This window comes from Pteropus alecto, unplaced genomic scaffold (assembly GCF_000325575.1).
Source record: "Pteropus alecto unplaced genomic scaffold, ASM32557v1 scaffold24, whole genome shotgun sequence".
Taxonomy (NCBI): domain Eukaryota; kingdom Metazoa; phylum Chordata; class Mammalia; order Chiroptera; family Pteropodidae; genus Pteropus; species Pteropus alecto.
In genome coordinates, this window is record NW_006439192.1 from 4,828,347 (window position 1) to 4,852,435 (window position 24,089).

The 24,089-nt window shown below is 41.7% G+C and overlaps 2 protein-coding genes across 4 annotated transcripts in view; both read right to left on the reverse strand.

Moving 5' to 3' along the window:
* The window catches only part of PLPBP (pyridoxal phosphate binding protein), an 8,533-nt gene extending 6,415 nt beyond the window's left edge, over positions 1-2,118 (reverse strand). For both annotated transcript variants that reach the window (XM_025049985.1, XM_006916313.3), the window contains exon 1: positions 1,955-2,118. In XM_025049985.1, the coding sequence (XP_024905753.1) occupies positions 1,955-2,053 (99 nt within the window). In that variant the 5' untranslated portion in view covers positions 2,054-2,118. The remainder of the gene's footprint in view (positions 1-1,954) is intronic.
* Positions 2,119-6,623: 4,505 nt separating this feature from the next.
* On the reverse strand, positions 6,624-23,680 carry ERLIN2 (ER lipid raft associated 2). 2 transcript variants are annotated; one of them, XM_006916314.3, is made up of 12 exons: positions 23,552-23,680; positions 22,183-22,304; positions 20,833-20,914; positions 19,755-19,801; positions 17,960-18,021; positions 17,679-17,804; positions 14,442-14,515; positions 14,271-14,329; positions 13,630-13,721; positions 12,637-12,726; positions 10,651-10,730; positions 6,624-10,227 (listed from the first exon to the last, which is right to left on the reverse strand). In XM_006916314.3, exons 2-12 carry the CDS (start codon positions 22,287-22,289, stop codon positions 10,027-10,029), a joined length of 1,020 nt encoding a protein of 339 aa, XP_006916376.1. In that variant the 5' UTR covers positions 22,290-22,304; positions 23,552-23,680; the 3' UTR covers positions 6,624-10,026. The 2 variants fall into 2 exon arrangements, with proteins under 2 accessions (XP_006916376.1, XP_015448392.1); XM_015592906.2 differs by lacking the exon at positions 23,552-23,680 and adding an exon at positions 23,136-23,533.
* Positions 23,681-24,089: the final 409 nt, after the last annotated feature.

A 24,089-nucleotide genomic window follows, 5' to 3' on the forward strand; every position in this document is an offset into this window, starting at 1 on the left:
GAGCCAGATGGAATGTTTGGGAATATTATCCCAGTAAGTCCTGTAAGATAGATCCTGTATAATAGATTGGTATAGATTTTAACTTGGTATTTGGTAAGCTTCATGTTTCTAATACTACAAGGGAGATTAGTATCAAATAATATTGATCAACTGTCTTTCAAATGCATCGCATCTAAATCTGTTGGCTACTTTACTATCTAGCAAAAGACATTTCTCAGGAGAGCTGGGCAGGTAAGTAAAAGCAGTATATTTCCTTAAAATGCAGTCTTTGACCAACTACATCAGCCTCATCTGGGTCCCACTCCAGACCTAATGAATTGGAATCTTTGGGGCTGGAGTTTGAGAATCTCCTTTTTAACAAACTCTCCAGATGATTCTCTTGTATACCAAAGTTGGAGGTTTAAAAATCACTTCACTGAGGGAAGGCATTGCTCTATGACTAGAAAAGAGGTGACTTCTGGATTCTGAAACCCCATAGTTAACAGTTTTGGAAACTCATTCCAATCCTGGTGTAATTATTAATACTGCTCCTATTCACTTTCAAAAGTGGCCCACTTAAGATAACTATGTAATCTATTGTTTAGTCTAATCAAGAACCAGTAGAACTGAGGCAGGGACACACAAAAAAACTCTGGATTCAGAGTAGACCTATCTGACCCCTGTTCTCATGGCCATTACATAGCAAGCAAGGCTTCCCCACATTCTGCTGCAACCAAATCCACAGAGTAAGAAATCCACCTCTCCTTACATAGCTGTTTTCATAGATCCCATCGTCCTTTGCAATATTTACAGAATCACAGTATTCTCAAAAGGCTTGAAGAGTCAGGTCAATTAGCAAAGAGTTCCTTTTCCTTCTGAGGGCTTCATTACTGCCCTCAGAAGTTAAGAGACCACGTCGTAACTCCTAGTATCATGTTGATGAATTCATGGTTTCCAAACAGAAATGTAGAACAGGCAGCAAATGTAACTGAGAGTTATGTTGGGAAAACTTCTCAGTGTGATGTTTATTAGGGAAATCCCTAGTTTCTTCTCAGAGAATCATTGAGAATCATAGAACATTCACTCTAGGAGTGAATCAGAGCAATCAGAGCTCTCATTCTCTTGCCTATGTAGATGAGGAAACTCAGGGCCAGAGTAGTTAAGTGACTTGTTCAAGGTAACATCTAACTAGTAGCCAAAGAAAGACTATACTAATACAAGTCTTCTATCTCCAGGCCAATATTCTGATTTCTGACACCACAGATATTTGATCAGAGAACTCTTTGACCTCTCTGTACGAACGTGTCTCCATACCATTCAGCTTAAACTTGCACTGGGTGGCTGGGTGGGGGCAGATATTAACCCTTGGTCTGATAAAATTTCAAGAGGAAATGAAATACCTATAAGGAAAAAAGTCTCCTCTTAAGGAAATTAAATATCAGTTGCCTCTTGCCCCAACTGAGCAAGTGCAGCTCAGGTGCTCCAAAAGTCCAGCCGATTTACTCCCTCCGTTGCCTACGCGTGGAACTGACATCTACTGAGAATCTTGTAGCTGTTAGACGCTGCCACACACGTGATCTCAGGCGGATCTGGCCTCCTTTCGGGTGCTCTTGTAGTGGAAATTTTCTCCTACAGCTGCTGGCACAGGCCTCGTCCTTCCCCCGCCCGCTGGCGTTGTTGATCCTTACACGAAGCGGGATGGGCAAAAGGACGCGATGCCTGGAGACTAGTCATTTCCCGGGGTAGCGGATACCTTCTGCTCCAACTAAGCCAACCTCCAGAAAACCTGCCTGATACATCTGAGGTCACTAGGAAAACCCTTAGCTACCTCTTGGGGGCTCTGCAACCCGTGCTAATGCCAAGGCGGCGGACTGGTCCCGCCCCTCCAGGATAGCCCTCTGCGTCACCGTGACGACCTATTCCCACGCAAGTGTCCCCTTCCTCAAAGCAGCCGCCATGCCGTGCCCTTCCTCACCCGCGGCCGCCGTGCCACCGCCTGCTGCACGCGCTCGTTCACTGCCAGCAGAGCGAACGCGACTCCCAGCTCCGCCGACATGCTGCCAGCTCTCCACATTCCCAAGAGACCAACGTTGAGCCCCAGATTCTAGCACCCCCGGCCTGAGACCACCTTCCGGTCCCGCCCACCTCACGTCTCCGTATGGCCCAATCGGTGCTCAGTACCGAATCGTCTCACCCAATCGACACCGGGCAGAGCGGGGGCGGGGCGAAGGCGGGCTAGCGGACGGCCCCGCCCTTTGGCGGCGGCCATCTTGGGGAGGTCGCCATGGACTTCCTGGCGGATCGCTGGGCGCAGGGGCGAGGATGCAGGGCCCTCATGGAGCCGCCGCAGTGGGGATTTTCCTGACGCAAAAACGCAGCCTGTTCTTGGGGTCCTAGTCCTGGCTTTCAAAGAACTATCAACCAAGATTTCTGTACGTGCGCAGGTACCAGGATTAGAACCCGCTAGAGCCAGGGACATCACTTTAGTAGATCAGATATTCTTGAGATGAACCGTTAAGAGATACAAAAGACCCAGCATTATTCCAATGTATGGTTATTTTCATCTTGTCATCCTTTAGACCACTGCCGTCCAATAGAAATATGTGGTCCATATATGTAATTTTAAAATTTCGAACAGGCACAAAGTAAAAACTTTAAGGATACATTTTACTAAACTCAATATATCCAAAATAAGATGTCAACATGTAACCATTAGAAAAACTTCAAATGAGATATTTTAATTTCTTTTAATCCTACTTAGTTTCCAAAATCCAACGTAGTTTTGATTTACAACATGTCTCAGTTCTGGCTATCCATACTTCAAGCAGTCAGTAGCCACCTGTGATTAGTGCTACCTTGTAGGAGCGCACAGGAAGCTTTAGTCTAGCATGAGCTCAGCGCATATTCAGTCCAATTCTCGAGTCTTCTCTTGTTCAGCTCTGGGCAAAATGAAGGTCATAAACGTCATGTAGAGCCAGACAGTAGAGACTAATACAGTAAAATACTGCATTTTTCAGGTGGTGAAGTAGTAGGTGCTGTGGGCAGGTAGAGATCAGTCTTATTAAGGAAAGGACTTTTGGCTCTACTGTTGATTCTTAAACATTAATTCAACTTAATAAAGTAGGATGCTATTATGTTGGAGAAAGGGCTACAGTTTATTCTCCAGGTTGTCTTGAGGAGTAACTGGAAAGCAAAGGTAAACTTTCTTCTTCATTGTCTTTCCAGACTCCAGGGCCTGAGATGGAATTTCATGTGTTCTACTCCAACAAAATCACTTTGAGCAGAATGTCATCAAGGACTTCTTTTTGGGAAGTCTTCATTTAGCAGGTACACATAACTGGTTATCTGTAGACTAGGGTTGTCATAGACATTAGAAGTAATTGTGTTCAAACGCCTCTGGACTTGATAATTTCTATTCCTGCCAAAGTGATAAAAATTAAAAAATGACTAGAATGGCCCTTCACAGTATGAATAGATGTTTGCTATAGCGATACAAAGTTGGAAGGTGCTAGCCATCAGTCAGTGGTGAGAGGAACAAGGAGGTTACAGCAATGGGGATCATGGTGCAGGGATGTCTATAGGAAGTATTGGGTGAGTATGAAACAAAGTGATGGGCTATTTGGAAAACATTTAAACTATCAATACTTCATAGATCTAAAGGATATGTAATCCAGGTGATAGGCGAGTATGACAACAAGTAGGTGTATCTTCCTTTAATAGGTCGGGTCTCTTTGAGTTATAGTCAGCTCCCTACCTGGCATATATCATGGCATATATGTGTGTGTGGCTCCCAGAAGGGTCTTGGAAGAATGATTTAAAATTTCAAACCAATTATGGTAGTGCTGGCAAGATTGGGTAGAGGTGGCACAGGAGTGACACAAGTTGAATCCTGGTTTCATCATTAAACTGTGATCTTGGATAAGTAACCAAACTTCTGTTTTTCATTTATAAAATAGAGTCAATATCTTCTTCAGAGCTTGCAGTAAAGATCAAGATATTGTATAACACACTTAGAAGAGTGCTCCCCCCAAACAGGTACAAGTGTTCAATGAATTGAGTCCTCCTGCCCCACAGTTATCCATTTAGTCAACATTTATTAAGGCATTCCTCTGTAAAGGTACCTTGGGGGAGACCAAGATGAGTAAGACATGAATTTGGATGAGTGGATTCATTTCTGAGACGCTTTTTATCTCTAACATTCTATGACTCTTATGAGAATGGAAATAAGGACAAAAAGATCATGGTGACTACAGTCCCATTTTCATTTCACATTTTCCAATTTCTTCTTAGCTGTGCTTTAGAATCGACGTCATTCTGCTTTTTTCTCATTTTCTTTTTTACTTTCTTCTCTTTTTCTTTCTGGGACATCAACCATCTAATTTGACCTTTCATCCTTCCTTATTACCTAATCCTTGAAAAAATGCAAGTCCAAAATCACTTCATCACCAGTAATTGTCTTTAAATTTCTCCAATAGCTTGCAAGGACAACAGAGAAAAGAGAAAGATTAAAAGCCAAATATCCAGAGGAACAGATTTTATAAATCTAAAACCTAATATACTTATTCACCATAAATGCTGTCAAGCTTTTAAAACATTCACCCTGTAGTATAGTATAAGGCCCTGAATTATGAGAAAAACATTTATGGATTTTAAAATTGTTTCCTTCTGAGCTTACTGTGATCCTTTTTGGGGAATAAAAAAAAGATAAAATAGAAAATTACTGTTGCCTGGTTACTTGGCTCTGAAGAGAAATGGAGAAATAGTGCCTATGTCCCAGTTTAAATGAATTCAACTAGAGTAGCCATGACAGCAATCCTTCTGCAAACATGCTGTCACATTTGGCTTTTGAAATGTCAATATGGATTCTAGAACCCTAGACCTGGAGAGGACCTTTAGAGATCATTTGATCTTTCATATAGAAAGAATAACATTTAAACTACCCCAAACAGCATAGAATCTCCTCAGTTTCTGAAGACCATCAAAGAAAAAAATGTTGTCTATGCTAATCCTTGAATTTATTTATTTTCTATTTGCAGATAACCACTTTTCCCCATTTCAAATTTTGGCCAGTCTTAAGTAAAATCTTTAAAAATACTGTATTCTGCAAGCTAATTTCCTCTACTTTGGTCTCTGAGGAGCTAGAAAATACCTAGCCAACCATTATGTAACTTTTATAAGTGTAAGGTTGTTAAAATTCCCTTCTGCCTTTTCTGGGGTAGACCCATGAGCTTTATTTTTTAAACTATTTTTCTTTTGGTTTTAACATTTTGTTTTCTCTCTAGCTTTTTCAACTCTTTTCCTAATTAGAGCCCAGAACTTAGCAATTCGGACTCAACAGGGGCAAACCAGCTTATTTTCTACATGCTGTTTCTGTAGAGCTATGCCGCACTGCAACGTTTGCTGCATTGCAACGTCGTTCCCTTCTTCCTCTGTGTGCTACCCTATCTGTAATCTTATTGTTATCACATCTGTCTGATTTTCCACTTAGTGGTACCCACTTAATAGTTGTGTACTTTCTAGCCTGTTTTTCTAGATAATTGAAAATAAATTATTCTTGAACACATACATGCTAGGCATGGTGCTAACCCCTTAATGTGCATTATTTCATTTAATCCGCTTGACCCATTTTACAGACGAAGAAACTGAGGCCCAGAGAGGTTAAATAAGTTATTCAAGACCTAATACCTTGGAAGTGTAAGAGAAGAGATTTGAATCTTGGCAGTCTAACTCCAGTATCTACATTTTTAACTTGCCTATTTAATTGTAAGTCCATATTATTGGTGTAGTAGGTCCTCAAACCAATAGAGAAAGTTTGGGAGCACCATTAAAACACTTCAGAAATCCGAGGCTATGGTTGCCGGATTAAGCAAATGAAAATACAGGATATTCAGTTAAATGTTAATTTCATATAAACAATAAATAACTTTTTTTGTACAAGTATGTCTTTTGCAATATTTGGAAGATACTTATGCTAAAATTATTCATTGTTTATATGAAATTAAATTTAACTGGGCATCCTGTATTTTATTTAGGAATTGTAGGCTGGGCATTTTTTTCAAAGTAGAGACTGAGACTTTCTCATTGAATTGATATCATAATGAGTTTTGGGTCAACTGAAGATTACCTCTGCCTTCTAGAGCAGAAATGCAGTGGTGTATGGATTCTTTAAAATGATAAATCTTTATAGCACCTACCAAGAATTATGCCATGTTCACAAATTAGTTGTTTAGTGTTTCTACATTGATAATGGGGATACATATTCATCCAAATATATTTTTTGGGTGATTTTATACTCAATTTCCTGGGCAGGGATGTTTTATTTCTTTATATTACCTATTCTAATATTAGCTATTGCTAAATTTACTTTAATAAAAGTAAATACAAAGACATTTTATTTAGCAAGACTAAAAATAAAATTAAGACATAAATTCACACCTTTAGTGTTGTCCAAAACAATTCCTCCAGCTATCAACCCAAGGCAATTAATCCAGTATATCATTTATCTATAGATTAATATATCAAGAATCATTTCTCAGTTACAAAGAGGGTCATTAAGCCCTCAGGGCTCTTAAGAAGTAGAATTAATTTGATTATTCTATCACCAGCTTACACAAAAGCAGAAATGAAATACAAACACAAAGTGATTGGCTATTACCTCTTTTATAAGGAAACAATAGAAACAGTGGCTAGACACTGAATAGAACTAAAGTACTTAAGTTCATATACACAGAGTAGCTACTAGCCATGATCCCCGACTTATGATTTTTTGACTTTACAATGGTGTAAAAGCAATACGCGTAATAAATTACATTAAGACATTCAACACTTTATTATAAAACAGGCTTTGTGTTAGATGATTTTGCCCAACTGTAGGCTACTGTAAGTGTTCTGAGCATGTATAAGGTAGGCTAGGCTAAGCTATAATGAATGATCAGTAGGTTGGGTTAGGTGTATTAAATACATTTTCAACTTAATGATACTTTCAACTTATGATGGATGTATTGGGACAGAACCCCATTGTATGCTGAAGAGCATCTGTACATTTTATCTTCAAACTTAATAGGTAAGTCAGTAAATATGACAATCTTATTTTCAGTATTTATTCTATAAATGGTACACTTACCAGTGTTGAAAGACAGACCCACAGAAATTGCAACAGATCATTTATAAAACATCTACTTTTTTTGGATCAATGTACAGTAAGTCCTCAACATCGTCAATAGGTTCTTTGACTTTAAGTGAAACTGCACAAAATGAAACCAATTTTACCATAGGCTAATTGATATAAACAAGAGTTAAGTTCTTACTGTCTCATCGTTATAATGAAATTATGCTGTATGAAATGATGTTATTTGAGGACCTGCTGTATTGCTAAAATTCCTTCAGTGATTTTTTTCCTCCTTCAACTTAATATGATTATAGATCCCTCCAAATTAATATTAGTCATATAAAAATTATTAACAAATGCTTCCTTGCAAATATTCTGTCCTTATATAAAAAGTAATTAAAAACTGTACTGAATATACATCACTTCTGCAAAGTTTAATGAGTGAGAAACATTCAACCAAGATGACTTTTCCTTGGAAAATCCTAAAAAACTATTTTATAAACAGTTACTTATTTTGAGAGAAGTTCCATTTATAAATAGCAGCCGTGATTTTACTGCCTACAAAATTGCAGGCTGTCACATTTCACAAGTTTAGAATTCAAATGTTAAGATCAGATTTTCTAGTGTTAAAGAAACAAAGCCACACAAACAGATTGGTTAGTTTTCCCATGCTAAGGAAACAGCTGACTTTCATGATCTTACTATTCAGGCAGGTACAACCATTGGATTTAAACAAATGGGTACTACAACATTTGTTTTTTGTTTAAAGAGGAAGCAACGTTAACATTGAGGAGGCAGGTGCAGGACTTCACTAAGGCTCTTCTGTGGTCAAAGAGTATCTAGTGCAAGCGATAAGCTATCATAGGATGTTAGTATTAGAGAGACTTTCAGGGTAAGAACCTGAGCAAACGTGCTATTCGGAGACTGAGTTATCCTTGCTTCTTATTCTACCTCAGTAGAGTAGTGTTTTCTGAGGCCTACTTAACAAGTCTCAGAGTAAAGGGAGCAGACACATATGTAAATCAGGGATGCTGGACATGTTGCTTCTAACAAGTGATCAATGGCATTGAAATGAGAGGAAGGCGAGTATATATTAATAATGGATATCCTATGTTGGTCTTGGGAGATTGCCTTCTGCGAGGACTCCTGAGCATATACAAAGCCATCACTCCCAGGAACATTTGGCTGCCTACACAAAGTGTGATCAAGACCAGTGGTTTCAAAACTCTAGTCCCAAGATTTAGAACAAAGAAGGGTAACATCTGAATTAAGAGGAGTTAACACTTTGTTTCTTCCTAGGCAGGCTGAATGCTATCCAAACTTGCTACTTAGGAGCAAGCTGGCCTGAGTTCTGGGGCCATTTGATGAACCAGAAGTCTGGGCATGGGACCAAAAATGAGGTGGAGAATCTGTGCCAGAAAGCAGCATTCACAGTTTCACTGAGGGAAGAGGGGTACAGTGGGAGGTTTTTTTTTTTTGTAGGTAGAGGCGGCGTGGTGGTGGTGGTGGTAGTTAGGAGACAGCTAATAACAAGGCCAAATTCTAAGCCAGAGCTTGTCATGGAGAATACTAACATGCTTGCAAGTTAACTTAACTCTGGATAGCTGCCCTCCACTTAATTTGGTACACAACTCATGGGCTATACAGACTGGATGCCCGCCCCACCCATGACTCCAGTTCCAGGATATAAGAAAACCTTTCTTTGATGTTTGGTCTCCCCCATCCCAAATCTCCCAGAGTGACTCAAACTTTTAATTAGAAATGAAAAAGAAAACATTTGAACAGATTTTGGTGCAGTCTTTCCAACCCAGGACTTGGGACATTCACTCTGACCTATAGCTACACAGCCGTCTCTGGAGACTGAACAATCACTCTGATCGTCATGTGGCTGCCTGGAGCCCTGGAATTAAATACACGTGCTACTTAGAGAAGGGGCTCCATTTTATCACTGTGATGTTCATACTCCCAGCACAAGCCACAGGCATTAGACTAGGAAACCTTTTGGATGGCCCTCCTTTCTTTTCCAGAAGAGCTCGTCAATGTAGAATCTCCACAGCAATAAAAAGACACTTGATCTCAAGGAACATATAGCGTTTGCCAAGCAAGTACCAGAGTGGCTAACAGACATAATGTTCCCACTTCAGCAGCTATTAAGACACTTGAGTTGTTTGTTCCCATCTTCTTAAGGCTGACTGGAGCCAATGGACAGATTGAAAGGAAAAAACAAAAACAAATCATAGAATAGGTGAAAAGTTTTAAAAAGAATTGTGTGGTGGTGACCAAACCCTGACTCTGGCAATGTAGTCAGAATCACCACTTTAAGCCCAGGGCAAGGAGGGTAGTGTATAGAAAAGCTTGCAAAACCTAGCACCAGTTCTGCCTTACGAGGGCTCAGGAAGTGCTCCTCTAAAGTAACAATGTATGCGCTGACAAAAACGCCAGGAAAGCCAAACACACTGCAGCTGTTTCCCCACAGCTCCTGGCAAACTTACAAGCACAAATTTGCTCAGTTGTGAGCCTTGCCCACAGGCATCTCCCACCTCAGAGGCAGGGTGAGAAAACTGGACTGCATTTTCTCAAATAAGGGAAGTCGAATCACCTACAGGCAACACCCTCTATTTCTCCCACTCCTCAATGACAGCATCCCTAATTAAGCCAGCTTCGAAGGTCAAAAATTAATATCTGGAGGTCAAAGCTCAACCCTATGGTTTACAAATCTCAACAGAAGTCATATAACCTACTTACCTGAATAAAACTCCAAATCATCAATCCCTGCCCTCCCTTCCCAGGGGAATAGATTCAAGTCCATTTCTTCTTTTTGCACCACAGTACATGGAAGAGAGTTAAAGAAGGTAGTGTAGGAGGGAGGGTCATCCTAGTTCATCATTAAAAAATAAAGATCTCTTTATGTGTCATCTGAGGTGGCATAAATTTTTTTTTCAATTCTCCTCAGTGTCTGCCTCCAAGGCCTCATCTTCTAAGCCAAAACTCAGCTTGTCAGCTAGCCCCTCAAACTGCTTGCCCAGATTGCCTGCAGAGTCCACGAACATGTTAGGGATGTCTTTGCCAAAGTAAATCTTGCTGTTGGAAGCAATGGCCTTGAACTTCATAAGCTGCAGATATTCAGGGGTCAGCTTCAGCTGTTAAAAAAAATAAGTAAAGAAGACTTAGGTAGAACCAGATTGAGAAAACTTTGGGTGGCACCCTTTTGGTTCTCATAAGGAGAGGGTCTCTGTCAAAGACATATATGCCCTCTCTACTTTTTCCTGGTCTCACTGTTACATTAGTAACAGGGTAACCACTTCACTAAGAGAAACTAATCTCAGATCTTTAAGGCTGGAGCTGCAATAGTTTTAGGAATTTTCATGTTCAGCACAAAAATTACATTTCTATCAAGGCACTGCTAAGGAAAAGGGAAGTACCTGTCCGATACAGCACAGGAGTCATCACTTCTGGCCACAAGGGCCTTTGGGTATTGGTGGTCATCCAACACCCGGAACTCAAACACCATCAGCTTATAACCAAATATATCTTCTCTTCGCCAGAAGGCACTGGGCCTTTACCTTATTTGCTTCAGCAATTTTCATAGCAGTATAGCACTCAGCATCAGCTTTTGCCTTCTCCCGGGCTAGAAATGCAGCATCTGCGGGAGAGAATGCAGTGAAGTGAACTGCAGAGGCTACCAGAACACTGGGTCTGGTCCCTGTAACTTTCCCCAATTGCCTCTGTGACCTAGAGGAGATTGTTCTTTTTACTCTGTCCTTTGGTTCCCTCCTCTGGGAAATGGGGAAAAAGGCATTTTTTTTTCCTATTTCACCAGTTGTGACACTGAACCGGGATGAAAAAGTGCTTTGATAGCATCTCCCTGTGGTGGGGACTAGTTATGAGCAAGTCTGTTGCTGTGCCTAACATCTCTGACAGCATTACTGAGAAAAGCACTGCTGCCCAGAGACACGTCTTGTTTCTACACACCTGTCACTCTGTGTGTAGCTCCAGGACGGGGAAGGGACTCCACCTAAACCTCTAGTCTCAGAGCTTTCCACCTCACCCCTCCTGTGCTACACAGCAAAAGCGAGAGATGCCCAAAGGAGGTTCTGAATACAGCCAGAGGCGGATCTACCCTAAAACTGAACACCATAAACCAGTGGTCCCCAATCATTTTGGCAGAGACTGGTGCTCCAATGAGAATCTAATGCCTGATGATCTGAGGTGGAGCTGAGGTGGTGATGCTAGTGCTGGGGAGCAGCTGCAAATGCAGATGAAGCTTCGCTTGCTTGCCCACTGTTGCTCACCTCTTGTTGTGCAGCCCGGTTCCTAACTGACTATGGACTGGTACCAGTCTGCAGCCTGGGGGCCCCTGCCATAAACAATAGTTCAGTCCCTCTCCAACTTTATTTCCCTTTTATGTCCATCAATCATTTCAAAAAGGTTCAAATTAACAGTTGTTACACTGGCACAACTCTAAGAATTACAAGCCATGGTCCAGATTAACACCTGTTTGGATTAAGACCTATTTAAACTTCTACTATGCAAGCAATATACTTTCACACTCCACTGAGACTAACTTTCTGTCAAGCTGATGAGAAATTTTTGATATTTACTTCCTTGCCTTGGGAATGAGGCCAGCATCATGTGAGTAATATTTGTAGCAAAAAGCCTATGAAGAAAGGTCTGTCGGGTTGGTTCTTACTGCACTCCCTCAGCATGACCCTGGGTGGAAGGAGCCTGTAGTGTGACTGGGATTCTGGCTGCATGCGGCTGACTTAACTGGTCTCAGCACCTGATGACATGTATTAATAAGAAATAAATATGTGTTGTTTTGCTAAGAGCTCCCTAATGAGGAGCTGCTGATCTCACTGGGCCCCTGAAAAGCCCAACAGGCCCCATAGTGAATACAATTGGACACAGCACTTTGTAACCTGAAGCTGGGCCTTGATGTCCCATTTTTGTCCTAGAATTTGCTTGATATAAAGCATCACATGAAGAAAAAGGTGGGTGGTGGGAATGAGGTGACAGCTGAGGGGCAGGGAACTGAAGGTAAATAATATTCAGAGGAGCCAGCAAAGGAACACTTCTCTCCAGCTCCAGTGTTGTTGGTGCTGAAAAGGCATTTTCTTCATACCTAGCTTAATAGCTACAGGGACTGTGGGAGCAGACTCAGGGCTCAGAGCTATGGTGTTTACTGACTTCTGAGGAGCAGGTAGGGCATGAGGGAAGGGGCTGCTGTTTGGCCTGGCGTCCTAGTTTATTTCCAATGCCAGATATTGAACTCCAGGATGCAGGGACCGTATGATTTTCTCTTTTCTGACACCTAACATAAGAGTGTCTGATGGCACGCAACTAACATTTGTTGAAAAAATGAATGCTCCCTGAAGTGGAAAACTGATGCTAGCCTGACCCATGCCTGTCCCAAAGTCAAAGCATGAGAAAAAGTGATATTCCAAAGAAATCATGACAGAGAATTAAAAGCAAAGGAAGGGACTGTCCCACCCGCTTGCTACGAGGTGGGGTCTGAGGAAAACTCGGGCATTAATTTCACTTCTGCTCACCTTCAATTTCTGAAATCTTCTTTTCGGTCTCCTTCTCCATCACTTTCTGTCCATAGGTGATTTCTGCAACCTGAGCCACTTTTTCTGCCTCTATGTTATTGAAGTTGAAAAAAGGCTTAGAGCTCTGATATTTCAAAAGTTTGATTCAATTTCCCCTTTCACCTGATCTGAGTTCCTGATGCATGAGCGTGGGTAAGCTCAGAGAGCCACTGGCCCCAGAGGGCAGCCCTGACCGGCATACACGGGCAGAGATGAAGTGTACCACTGAGCACAAACAACGATGTCAGCACGAGATAATAACTGGGGAGATGTAGGCCCAAAGGAAATGAATCATTTCTCCAATGAAAGCAAGGAATAGGCCCTAACCTCTCTCCTAAATCACAGGATATTTCTTTCAAAAGAATATTTAAGGAGTAAGATATCCTCTAAAAAGTTTCCTCCTGCCACTTTAGTTAAGGAAGCAGTCAGGTTTGTTAATAGGATAGTGTAGTGGTTAAGAACCAAGGTTCTGGGGCAGAGTCCCTATATTTGAATTCCAATTCCACCACTTACTTGCCATATATGACTTTGGACATGTTATTTAACCTCTGTGCTTCGGCTCAGTAAAGTGAGGTTAACGATAGTGCTTCCCTCACCTGGTTGTGAGGAGTGAGAGAATTCACATATGAGTACTTAGAAAAGTACATGGCTCATAGTAAGTGCTCAGTAAGTATTAGCCATTATCATTATGAATTAAGAATTAACAGGAAAGGCTCCTTTCATTTAAGAGATATGTGGAAACTCAAAACTCATTGCCCTTGATCATGATCTGACAATGTATTTAGGAAAGAAATATGCGCTGTTCAGCTTTGCTTCCGGGAGTATGACTGTTAACCCTATATGTGGAAAGGGTTTGGAGAACCATGTGGTCTAACAGTGCCTGAGGCTTCCTCGAATCTTCCCACCATCCCAGCCCTTCTGCCCTGAAAGGGGATCACAGAACCCCATTCCGACCAATGAGGGCCTTCTTCCGTTCTGTCTCAGCTTCCTTCTCCACCACCTTTTGTTTCTGGGCTGCAATGAGAAGCTTTGTCTTCTCGCTTTCCCTGAAGGGGAGAAAAGTATGCAGTTGTGAGGCCACTGTGGAAAAACTTCAGAGAAACTTCACTGTCCTCTGGAGAAGCCAAACTCTCCTGCTGAGGAGAGGCAAACTCTGATTTCTTACTCTCTCCTAGGCCATTCCATGTCCCAGGTAAAAGCAGATCTGTTGCTGACAATAACATGGCTCTCCTTCTCCAAAATAACTCATTTGTGGGAACTAAAGCATAATTTATTTTAGTAAAATACACCTGCCTGCCTACTTAATCCTATTTCCCTCCTATCTTCTTTGGTATGAGCCATGAAGCACAAACAAGGCCCCCTGGCCCCTTTAAAAGCATCACTGCTCAAAAGGGCTGCTCTGTGGTTCTCAATCATAGTTATAGGGCCCAGATGATTGTCCTGACATGCCTGCTTCATCCTACAGTTTAATGGGCTATGACAAATACTCAAGAAGGGGAATAAAAGCCTGGCACGACTTCAGTTAACTCTGAGATGTGATGAAATGGGAAGTGGGAGAGAGTGGTGGTGATAGCTTAGGCAGAGGATATACTCACATCAACTCGTAATTTCTGCGGATCGCCTCAGGTATATTGGGCTTTGTCACTCGCACAGCCTGGAGGATAAAAATAGCACCTGATGGGAAGGTGAGGGCGGTGAGGAACCTAAGCAGCTCCCACTGGGGATGCACTTTCATCAGGGGACGCTCCCATGGTGGCAATGCTTACTTGGATGACAAGCCCAGGGGCCATGGAGGTCAGGTCCTGTTGCAAAGCCAGTTTGAGATTTTCATCAATCTGATCTGGAATCAAGAAAGACAGGAAAAGGAGTTGTCACGCTTTCTAGGCAAGGTTGATGGAAGTACAGGGGGCAGAGTACAAACTAAAACATCAACTCAGGAATGACAGGCAAAGGTCTTCCCAAAGTAAAGTGCTTACCATAGCCCGAAAATCTAAAGATCGCCAGCAAGACTTTTGGAGCAACATGGCTACACAGTCCCTTTACATAGGCTAGATGTGAGAGTATTCTTTTCCTGGGTCCTCAAGATAGAATCACCTAGGTTGTTGAAAATATCAACCTTTCCCAAAAGGGAATTGAGTTTTTTTAAAAAAAGAACAAACAACAATTCTAGCATATTTCTTGAGTCAGGCGGCAGCTTTTTCCCAGACAGCAGGAGCAAAACAGAAGGCAAGAATGCAGTTTTCATGAAGAAGGAAGGTAGAATGGCTATGTTAGGTATTTTGAAAAGAGCCGAGCACATTAAATCTAGTAATTTTAGAAGTTTCTAAAAGAGCAACAGATTCTGACGTCAAGAAAAGCCCCAAGGAAGGCTATTTCCATTAGGAACTCCATCAAATAACACAAGGGAAAAATAAAAATTTACAGTTCTGGAAACGAGCCCAAGTCTTTTGATGTGTTGTTTGCTTTGGTCCTGATTCCTTTGTCTGGAAAGCACATACGAGCTGTTTCACAGTCAAGTGTAGGAAGAGCTATAACTGACCTCCCTTCCAGCTGTGATCCCAGGACAGCAGCACCAGGCTGCCTTCTCTGGCCTGGGCCTTCTCTTCCCTGCCTCTTGCCCATGAGATCATCATTAAGATCCTAAAAGGACACGAAGAAAAAGAATCCACGAAACCAGGCCGGGACAGGTAAACTTAAATCACCTCCCTATTGTCAGCTGCCATCTGCTATAAGTGGCCATTCTTGGTCACCTGTGCCCAAACGGGAGCCTCTGAGAAACAGCAAGTATAACTCCTGTCTTTATAGATGCTCAAACTGGTGCTGCCCATGTCATTTCAGAGATGTGCTCAGGCTAGTTAATAACTAAAACAATGAACTTACTTAATTATTATGCTTTGATGGTTAGGGTATAAAACAGTGTTTTCTTCAACTGTCATATCATTAAGCAAGGGATTTTAATGGTTCCATATACTGGATATACTCTCAAAAGCTTCTCAGCAGTGAGGGAGAAATGCCCATAAAGGCAGTGCCTCACACTTGGTATGGGCCTAACAATTTGACAACTAGAGATAAACATCATATTTCATATTTTCTATTTTAAATAAGAAACTCACCAAACTTTAAGTAAGATGGCTTGTACTCACCTTGAGTTCATAATAACACAGTCATTTATTAGACCAAATTATATCTGACTCAAGGTAGAAACCTGTGGCCCTAGGCTAATAACTTTCCAGGAAAATCTGGAAGAAATATTTTACAAAGTAGTTTCTCACCAAAGGAATACTGGCAATAAGCTGTTTATATGTTACAGTTATGCTGCTCAATGCTGATTAAGTTGTATCACTAAGTATACACAAAAAGGTTCTTCAGGTGAACTTCTGAACAAGTATTAGATAATATTTTTATAAAATGTGCAAAGAGGATGCATCAGAATAAGCAGTGATGAGAATTATGCAGTTATGTTGAAAGTCAGGGCTAGGAATCCTCAGGGGAAGGTAACTAGAGAAAAACCTTTGACATTTTAGAAATAGGATTAGAGACAAGTTTCTCCTTTACGGAGGCAAATACCTTCTAAGCAAAACAGTGCTTGCTGGCAAGAATGAACTTTAAAAAGGAAAAAATTTCAGACAAATACATTTTCCCAGCTACTCTGTACAAGAAGCTATAATTTACTAAGCTATCAAGTTTATCTTTAAGACAGTAAGAAGTTTTCTAATGCAAAACAATTTCACCTTTTAATTTTCTCTTCATGGAAATTAGAGATCTTTTGTCTTTTGTTGTTTCAAATGTGTTGAAATGTTCATTCAATGGCACAAGTTCTAAAACAATGGCTAGAGAGAAAACTAATATTTTATAAAATTCTATCAGTTTGAGGTAAAAAAAATAGAAAATTTATAAAAATTTTCTTAAAAGCACACTGAACCCAAACCCAGTAAAATAAATCTAAATCCTATAGAGTGAATTTAGATTCATTTTCTACAGCAGAAAAATTAAAAGTGATTCTGACAATTCCCCAAATCTGAAACATGGTGCAGAGGTTGTTTGCTTAATTAAGATCACGTGTAATGTCAATGATTCCTCCTGTCTACTTGAAAAAATGTTCTCACTCAGGGTTTTTTTATGAAGATACCTGGGAAATATCACTATCTAGTCCTAGTATCAAGAACACTTATGCTATGGGTTGAAAAATCTATTTACTTTTAGCACTGGCTACTAGAAAACTTCTAGCAGAAAGTTTAAATAAGAATATTCTACCACAAAAGAACTGTAACATTGCTGAAATGTTTCTTTTGCTGCTGAAGTTAGGCTATGTTTACTTTGACCAGGTAAACAAGATGAGAAGTGTCTACTTAAGCACGTGGATCCTTTTTGTTTTAAGCTTTTTCCTATTCATTTCTATAGGTATAGGGTAAACAAATAAACAAACAACAAACAAAAAAACATAAAGGTCCTAGGAACTGTAAGTAGCTATGTTCCTGGTCTCGGTTCTAGAATTAAATGTGACGTACCATTCTCATCACTCTCTTGGGTGCCCTTCATTCAGTGTGATGTGGTGGGAAGTATGCAAAGTGAGAGCCAGGAGAGGGAAATTCTAGCTTTAGCTACTACAAATATCTCTATGACTTTTTCTCTTTGCACCTCAGTACTCTTATCTTAAAATGAAGACGTTGGGCTGGATGATCTCTAAGGCTCTTTTAGAACTGAGGCTATCTTCAGTACAGAATGATGTTTTAGGGACCATGGAAACACATTTCCATTCTGGTCCTCTGAGTCAGGCCAGAAGTGAGTACTGTAGTCCACTGTCACTCCTGTGCCCAAAGGTCAACTACTCTCATGACCTTCCACTGTCATCAGCATTTTCTAGGAATGCCCTTTGTGAGCACTGGCTTCTTTAACACCTCCTGTCTATCAGTACCCATCCTACTCTGTGGGTATCTCAGAAGCAGGCAGTGCAAAGGAGCAGGGCTGCTAAGGCAGGCTATGACCAGAAGAGGCTTTCTTACCAAAGAGCTCTATGTAGACCTCTTGAAGCGTATGCACACTGCAGAACTGGTTCAGTTCATGGTGGATCTTGTTGAAGATGAGAGCCTTGTCATAGTCAGCAGTATAGTTCTTCACTATATCGTACACTGGGAGGGAAGGAGAAATTTCAGAATAGGAAAAAGAAGGACTCAAAACTTCCTCAGACGGTAGTTTTCCTTTCCTGAGGTGCTGCAGCAGACACTGGGGTGGCATGCTGGGGAAAGTATGCTAGGTACTTCCAGGGTAAACTAGAAAAACGTACCTGCGTTTGGGACCAGGAAGTTGACCACTTCAATTCTGTCAAAGTAGATCATCACACCACCGCTATTAGAGGAAGAATGGACAAACAACTCATTAATAAGCTCTGGAATAGTGCAGTCTCCTAGGTAATGGAATAAGATGTGTGACTTAGCAGAAAAGGAAAACAGTTCACAGGAGCTCAGAAGGCATATCAGATCTCCAAGTAGATCTTCAGAGCTTATAGCAAGAATACACTCCCGAGGAGGCACACTTCCTAAAAATAATTCCGCCAAGAAAAAAGTGAAACTTTTGAGATGCCAGTGAGAAAAGAGTAGTTCATATCTTTTGAATCTAAAATGCCTTTTGATTAAAGCAACCAATTGAAAGGAAAAGACTAAATAAAGTTGAGGAGTTCTCAGAACTTAAAAGGTCACTGGAATTTTATGGTCACCGTTTCTCACTTCCCTGTTCATAACAGTTCAGCATAGTTCAGCACTTCCCTGTTCCCCTAGTCATTTAAAAAAAATTTGAAACATACAGAAAAGTTGAAAGACTAGCAGAACACTCATATGCCACTGCTGAAATTTAACAACTGTTCACATTTTACCTTATTGACTGATCTACTTTTTTTGCTGAACATTTCAAAGTTATAGTCATGATACTTTACCCCTTAACATTTTAGCAAACATCACCCAAGAATAACGACATTCTCTTACACAGTCCCAAAACCATTTCCAAACCTAAGAAAATCAACAATAATTCCTTAATATTATCTAATATCCAATCATTCAAATTTCCACAATGATTCTTATTATGAACTGAATTATGTGTCCTCCAAGATCCACAGGTTGAAACTCTAACCCCCACAGTGACTATATTTGGAGATAGGGCCTTTGAGGAGGTAATTAAGGCTAAATGAGGTCATAAGGGTGGGGCCCTAAACCAATTGGACTGGTAAAGGAAAGGAGGAAAGGACACCAGAGATCTTGTTCTCCTGTGCGTGTGTATAGAGGAAAGGCCCTGTGAAGACACAGCCAGGTAGCCACCTTTCAGCCAGGAAGAGAGGCTTCACCAGAAACCAACCCTGCTAGTACCTCGATCTTGGACTTTGAGCTTCTACAACTGTGAGAAAATAAATTCCTGTTGTTTAAGCCACCGAGTCTGTGGTATTGTTATGGCAGCCCAAGCTGACTAATACAGTTCCATCATGTCTTTTACAGCTGTTATTTTTGGACCAGGTTCTAATCAAGGCTCACCATTACATCTGTTTATGTCTTTTAAGTTTCCTTTTCAACCCAACGCCCCTCCAAATACGACTTTGTGCCGAGAATCAGGCCAATTATCCTGTGGGATGTCCCAATTTGAGATCTGTCTGAAAGTTTCTCTGAGGTGTTGTTTACTTTATTACTCTATCCCAGATGAAACTTTCTTTACTTTTCAGCGGGACCAATTATAGTGGTGTCATCTTTTAAATTCCTGCCCCTAAGTCCTCCTCCACCATTAAGATATTCTCCATAGTTAGTTACGTTAAAGTTATCTTCCTTTATCAAGTCATTTATTTGCTAAAAGTCTTTAGAGGATCCTCACTTCTAACAGAAAAAGCCTAAACTTCTTATCATGACATTCAAGGCCCTCTCAAACCTGTCTACCTTCTGTGATTTTTCTCTGCATTCTACCACTTAGTTGAATCAGAACAAAGGGCAGGGAACTTGGTAAAATCAAGAAGGGGTGCCGATCTTTTCACTGTCTCTTACTGCAGCCAGCCAGATAGCCCTTCCTCTTATTTGGGTTTAATAGCTTTATTCCAGGCACCTTACCTAGTCCCACAAGGTACATTCTTCACCTCATCTGTCTGCAGCGTGGTCTGGAAATATAAGAGACATAAAATGCTGTAAGATGGGCAGTGACGAACAAAGAAACTTATTTTTAGAATCCCAAATGGCCTTGTCCTTGAATACCTGTTTGGGTTGAGCTTTGTCTTCGCTGAATCCTCCTGACTTATAGAATGTGAGACTAACCAAGCAAAGTTCCTACCCAGCTTCATTGTAAGTGAACCACCAAATGAATTAGCTGGGTAATAATGGTTCAGTGAAAAAGACCCTGGACTAGGAGTCCTAAGACCTCTTCTATTTACTGTCCTTGAAATAGCAGATTCTTTACTTAACCTATCTCAGCCTATAAGACCTGCTCAGCTCATTCTCAGGATTACTGTGAAACTCAAATGAGATAATGTGCATGAATGCACTTTGAGAACCATAAAGCAGAGTACATGGTAGAAGAAATTTATAAGAAAAATGCTGATGAGGAATCCCAGGATATTTGACATACTTCAAAGATGGATAGTCTAACCTAGGTAGGCTTTAGCTTTGTCATAATTAATCCTACTCCTATTTTATATGTAATTTCTCTTCATCAAGTTCAACTTCCCTTTTCCCTACCCCCAAAATTATGTTCACATCTCTGAAGTTCAAACAAGAACTAGCAAAATGACCATGTTTTATTTCCATCTATTTTGGTAGCCCGCAATTTAAAACACACAGACACATACACCCTACTTTTCCTTCTGTACATTCACAACAGATTCCTCTCTAGATTTGTCTTGAAGTGAAGAAATAATTCCCAGCTGAGCCTGATGGGCCAAGGCAAGGGCTCCATTTAACTATTTCAACAATCAAGTAAAGCTCCAGAGTGAATGGCCCAGAGCCTCATTCTACACATACGTACATGCGCGCGTGCATACACACACACACACACACACACACACACACCCCTTATTCTTAAATGATTCCTTGAAAAGGCATTATACTCATCCAATTGCTAAATAATTCCAAATCATGCATTAGTCAACATCCCAAACCTGCAGTCATCCAGCCATACCACATAAGCCAAGGATACCTGCACAGACTTATATGATGTGATGAAAGGGAGCATGAGATGGAAACCAGGGCCGCTGGTGGAAGTCAGCAGGGCACCACCTCTGCAGAGGAGGAAGAGAGAAGCAGGTTCATTTTAGCAAGAGGTACCTATTACATTAATACTGAGTGGGCCAACTTTCCTTTCAGCCCCATAAATGTTTAGTATAGAGTGACAAGTGCCAGAGCCATGTCTGTAGATCCCTTTCTTCCTCCTGGCTAGACCCTGATATTCTAGGAAGCCTAATGGTAAAACATAAAACCATTATTCATGCTTTTGCAGCAAAAAAAAGTTCAGCACAGAAGTTAAGTGAAATAAAGGGAGCAGAATCCCTGGCTATACTTGAGAGGAAGTCTGTTTTACTTTGTTATATCCGTTGAGCTTGTGGCAACCCATTTAGGCAGTTAAATCCAGGAACACAGTTATCTATGAATTGCACTAATGTTGCAGTCCAGTGACATCAACGACCAAAAGAATAATTTAAAGCACGCTTTATAAGTCGTTTAAATATTTTTTTGGCAATAAAGTTACCTTTTTAATCAAGTTATATGTAAATGATAATAAAATTAAAGGCATTTTTGGGGGACATATAAGCAGATGGTTTGGAGAAATAATTAAAGGAGAGAGGAAAACCCAACCAGACTTTCAGAACTTACTAGAAAGCAATCCAGAAATAAGCATCACTGGGTACATGTAAGAAGGGGTCATAAAGACTTAAAGCAAAAAACTTGGTTATGGAGTTTACTAAAAGGAAAGTAATCCGAGATTTATAAGAGCTTCTTTGCTTTACATTTTGAAGTAAAAGATACATTAAAAAAAGCAATAAGATAAACAGTGACATAATAGGCTCCTTTATTGTAAGAACCACTATTCCAGGGCTTGCCTTGATTGATACAAATCAATCTGCAAGCTCTTTCATTTTTTCCGAAATGTTAATTTTGAAGAGTAGGTCCAAATTTGCAGAGCAGGCTATATTAAGTTGCCATCAAAAACTGGTATTCCTCAGAGGTAACCTTGTGGCACCAAGATGCCCAAAGGGATGTAGGAGAAAGCATTTCAGAGATGATTTGGTGTCCTTTAGGTTTTGTCTCTAAATCACTATCAATGGCATCAACTTAGGCTACTAAATTTTATATTTACATTTATATATGTATACACACATACTTCATATATGTACTCCCCTCCCCACGGTAACTAACACAAAAACACAATCTAAAAGACTCCCATATTTAACAAAACATAAACATAGCTATTTAGCACAACCTGCTAGACAGTGACTAGGAAAGAGTCGTTTAACAGGAAATTGCAAGCTTCTCCCTGTCTCTGCCTTACCTGTAATATACCCCAATATGTCCCTCTTCTATCTTGTGCACAGCTGAGAAGAGAGATGCACAAAAGAAACTGGCAGCCACAGCCACAACTGCTCCCAACTGAGCCATCAGTGAAGCTTTATCCTAGGGAAAAAGATATGGGAAAACGTGTATGGTTTGCCCTGCAGGAGACAAGCTATGACAGAAGAGTACCTCACCAAGCTGAGTTCCCTGTAGTGGCTCATAACGGCCTGTTGGTAGTATGAACACAAGGCTAGATCTACAACTCTCTTCATCCTTGCTCTCAGTAAACAGTCCCATTCCTTAACTGTGGAATTCTGTTCTCCACCTCATTGAAGAAGCAGGTTCTGGATACAGCCATGACCCAAGGCGGAATCAACGCTAATTGGGCAGCGTTCAGAACATAGCTTTCTTTCTGTGAACATGAATGTGCCATCACTGGAGCCACTCATACTAGTAAAAGGAAGAGAGGCAGCTGCAGTATGTTGGTCCAAATTACAGGGGAAGTCAAACGACAGGCAGTTGTGGCATGTAATTCTGGTCAGAGCCTCCCAGTCCTAATTGCCTGCCACTTCAAAGGAAACCATTATTTACTCCTTTCAGATGCTGGAGCGACAGAGACAGCATGCTAGCAGAGTCCCAGGTGAGATTCTCTGGCCTTCCGTCTGCTCACCTTCCCAGTTATTCCTTTGGCCCTATTAGGGAGAGGGCTCTGAATTAGACTGAAGCCACACTCCCTCCCATATACTCGATTGGTACTTTGCACCTGACAGGTCCCCAAGCCCATGGTTAGGGGAGAAAGGAGGTTCCCCAGACTGCAAAGACTCTAGACTCCTGGGTCTGCGTTCGGGCACCAGGATGAGAAACAGTTGGCTTCTACAAACTCATTTCTTGAACACTGAAGGCTCTGCAAAAACTAGGGTAACTGACAGCAAAGTTCACAGTCAAGCGTGCCTGGGCCAACCCGCGCAGGGCGTGCATTCCGCCTCCTGGGTCCAATAGAAGTCGGGCGCAGACATCTTCGAGGCGCTTATTTTACTGTGGCGGCCTCCAGCTACCGATTTGCAGCCACGTCCTTTCTGCAAATGCCCTTCCCTTCCGAGATCACTCCCGCCCCACCTCGGGCCCCTTCCCTGTCCTCTTCAGAGAGGTCACGCGTTCCAAGCGCCCTGAGTAGGGGCTGGGGCTCCAAGAGCCTTAGCGCGATCCCGCCTGGGTCATTGAGGGAAGGGACGGGACAGAGACGGATTGCTTTCTTGCCCCAGAAGGAGAAAAGGCTGCTGGGGCGGGGGCCGAGGAGAATCGCCGATCAGCTCCGCGGAGGCCGCAGCTAGGCCCAGTGCGCTCACTAAGGGGCGGGGGCCGCGTACCAGGCTGTCCCTCCAGGCGCGCCGTACTCGTCCGAACCCCAGTGCAACCGCAGAAACCGCCACACCCCTCAGCCCGCCACTTCCTTCCGGGCCCGTCGCTTCGATGACGCCATTAGTTCACGCGAGAAGACCACACCCCCTTCTCTCCCTACTTCATCAGCCCGGCCCCCGCGTTCTGAAAGGTCACTGTGCGTGGATGGCCGCCAGGGGGTGCCCGGGACAAGATCCGGGCCGTCAGAGACCTGGGTCTTGGATTTCAGGGGTGGGGGTGGTGCGGAGCGCCTGGGGAGTGACCCCGGGGAGGACGCGAGTGGCTGCGGGTGGTGAGCTTGTCACTTTCTGAGGTTTTGACTTTGGAGATTGCTCCGATTCCCCTCCACGTTGTCAGGCCTGTTTGTTTGTTTGTTTTCGGAGCAGGTACCAGCTATTCGCAACCATTCTCTCTGCTCTCCGCTTCTCTATAGCACCGTTAAATGAAACATATCTTTTAAATGTGCAAATTAGCGCCATTACGTCGCTAATCAACAGTCCCTACTTT

What these genes read in the sequence shown, in the direction of transcription:
- ERLIN2 (XM_015592906.2), bottom strand. Translation starts at nt 23,162, where the DNA reads ATGCACGCCCTGCGCGGGTTGGCCCAG. An exon ending in CATCATATAAGTCTGTGCAG is followed by an intron (nt 19,802 to 20,832) that starts GTATCCTTGGCT and finishes TTATATTTCCAG; the next exon opens with ACCACGCTGCAGACAGATGA. An exon ending in AAATTGCTGAAGCAAATAAG is followed by an intron (nt 10,228 to 10,650) that starts GTAAAGGCCCAG and finishes TTTTTTTAACAG; the next exon opens with CTGAAGCTGACCCCTGAATA.